Consider the following 2,500-nt stretch of genomic DNA (forward strand, 5'->3'; position numbering starts at 1 on the left):
GTTCTTTTTATCTACAGTGTCCTGAGACAACGGATGTTGGGACTTGGAGCTGTATGAATAAACTGAATTGAACTTGTTTTCGTCCCCAAACAATCCCACAAACCACTGCACACCACTTCCTGTAGGCAGTGCTAAACGGTATCCATGAATTAGTTCATGAAATGATTTGTCAGGATGCTAACGTCGCAGCATGGAGCTGAAATACTCTGCAGCTCTGTGGTGTWGGAGCTGTCAGTCAGCTGCCAAACACTAAATACTCTGATTACTCTGATTTCTGTGTAAATGTTGAGTCAGCGTTCACACGACTGTTCTCCTGTTTGTAGTTTCTTCTGTACATTTCTTGTTGGAACTACGTCAGCACATTTTCATCTCAGTCAGACTTTGAGGAAACATTCAGCTGGACTCAGCAGCGAGAGCAGAACCTGGTTTAAAGCCGGTGTCATCAGRAAAGAGGTGACGTACCAGCCTGAAGGAGCGCAGCACGCTCAGGCCRTCCACGTCCGACAGGCCCAGCTCCATCAGGCTCAGGCACACGATGATGCTGTCGAAGATGTTCCAGCCCGTTTGGAAGTAGTAGTACGGGTCCAGAGCGATGATCTTCAGAACCATCTCGGCTGTGAAGATCCCCGAGAAGACCTGAGGAGCAAACAGAGTTCAGGTCCAGAACATTCAGGTTAGGAGGACCAGCTGGTCTACACTCGCCTCAGGCCCTGAAAGGGTTAAAACCTGCTGCAGCAGGTGCCAGCATCACAAACAGGAAGTTCCAGGTTCTTCTACAGCCAAGTCAAACTCATTTTCACCGAGGGCCACATCAATGTTACGGTGGCCCTCAAAGGGCCAGTTATAGTTAACTTTGACTAAACTGTGTTTTAATGTGTCCTCTTTTACTGAGAAGAACCGAGTACGACTGACTAAACCTGAAATAAATACAGAAATATTATTAAAGTAAAAACTAACCACAGAAATTGCTTTTCCTGCAAAAATGCTAGTGTGAATGCCTGTTGCTGAAAACTTTAGCTGAAAGCTGCTGAAACTGAGCTGAAAATGTTTAATTCAAATGTATCACTGTAAGTTTGACTTAAAAACTGAACGAAGCAAAAAAAAGGCAGAAAATCAGTAAAATGGAGCAAAAATATAGCTMAATTAGCATAAAAAGCTAAAAGCTAAAAGCATATATAGTACAAATTAGCAGAAAAAAGCACAAATAAAGCAGAAAAACAGCAAAAACAAGTGGAAATATAGCTGTAATAGCAGAAAACAGCTAAAGTTAGCAAAAAAGTAGCCAAAATTATCAGAAGGGATTTAAAGAGCCTGTGACATGCCTATCTTTCAAATACAAAAAGTCAAAGAAAACATCTTTGTACTAAAGAAKYCTGGCATAGTGCACATGATTTTACCCATTTTGTCTCATAWCTGGCCTATTTTCTTTTYAACTTGTCTCAGTCAAAGTGAAACAGGAAGTGACATCAAAAGGGAACTCTTTATTAAAATAAACTCTCTGGTCTCTATTAAAACAAAATTATTTAAACTTTAACTCTTCTTCATCACTCTGATAGAAACTCAAAATAATCTACAGAAACATCAGATTCTTCTCTACAGTCTGTGTTGTTAGCTGTTGTAGCTACGCMCTGTTTACATGCAGACATTCCCCTCTGACATCACTTCCTGTTTCTTCACATGTGAATATCTCAACAACCGTTCATCTCAGCAGAGTGAAATTTGTTTTGCAATATTTTATCACCGTTATCTTTCCAAAAATGCATTCAAGTTTTTTTTTACAAAAAATTCAAGTCACAGGTACTTTAAAGGAAGCATAGACCAAATATTTAAATTATAAACAATTTGAAAGATTTTATAAAGTTGAACCAGAGCTCCATTCATTTTCAATGCCAAAAAAGTGGCTAAAAACGTGAAATAGCTAAAAAAAACTATAAATAGCTGAAATACCATGACATAGCTGGAATGACATGAAAGAGCTGAATGTTTTGATACATGAATTGTTGAATGTCATAACTACACATAAAGACATTCACACAAAGTTTTGCTCACCGGTGAGTTTATAGTGAGCAGCTGCATTATGTCAGATTTAGTTTATGTTTGATGGTGACTTTAAAGCAGCTTATTTTCAGACATTAATGTTGTTCTATCCAACTGTTACTTAAAGCCAACAGCTCAGGGGCAGGACAATTATTATTATTATCTTTCACCTTTTAAATTTATTTTGTTGCATTTAAGTTTACCATTGACATGAGAAACAATTTTCATGTTAAATAAAAAAAATAAAATCACATATGTCAAACTCAAAACCCGCAGGGCCCACTGCCCCTGCACATGTCAAACTCAAGGCCTGTGGGCCCGGGCGGTTCTAGGGGCGGGGCCACTGGGGCATTGGCCCCTGCTGAAATCTGTTTGGCCCCCCTGAAGTGCCCCTGTCCTGTCAGTCATCTGCCCTTTGCCTCAGAGCAATGGCTGCAGTTTCATGGCAGTAAAGTCCATCATG

General features: G+C 39.7%; 1 protein-coding gene across 1 annotated transcript in view; it reads right to left on the minus strand.

Moving 5' to 3' along the window:
- The window catches only part of LOC106527684 (sodium channel protein type 4 subunit alpha), a gene marked incomplete at its 5' end in the record, with an annotated part of 142,279 nt that overhangs the window by 61,363 nt on the left and 78,416 nt on the right, over positions 1–2,500 (minus strand). Inside the window, 1 exon segment of the mRNA XM_014022657.1 lies at positions 463–636. Coding sequence (XP_013878111.1) covers positions 463–636 — 174 coding nt within the window.

This window comes from Austrofundulus limnaeus, unplaced genomic scaffold, assembly GCF_001266775.1.
Source record: "Austrofundulus limnaeus strain Quisiro unplaced genomic scaffold, Austrofundulus_limnaeus-1.0 Scaffold337, whole genome shotgun sequence".
NCBI lineage: Eukaryota > Metazoa > Chordata > Actinopteri > Cyprinodontiformes > Rivulidae > Austrofundulus > Austrofundulus limnaeus.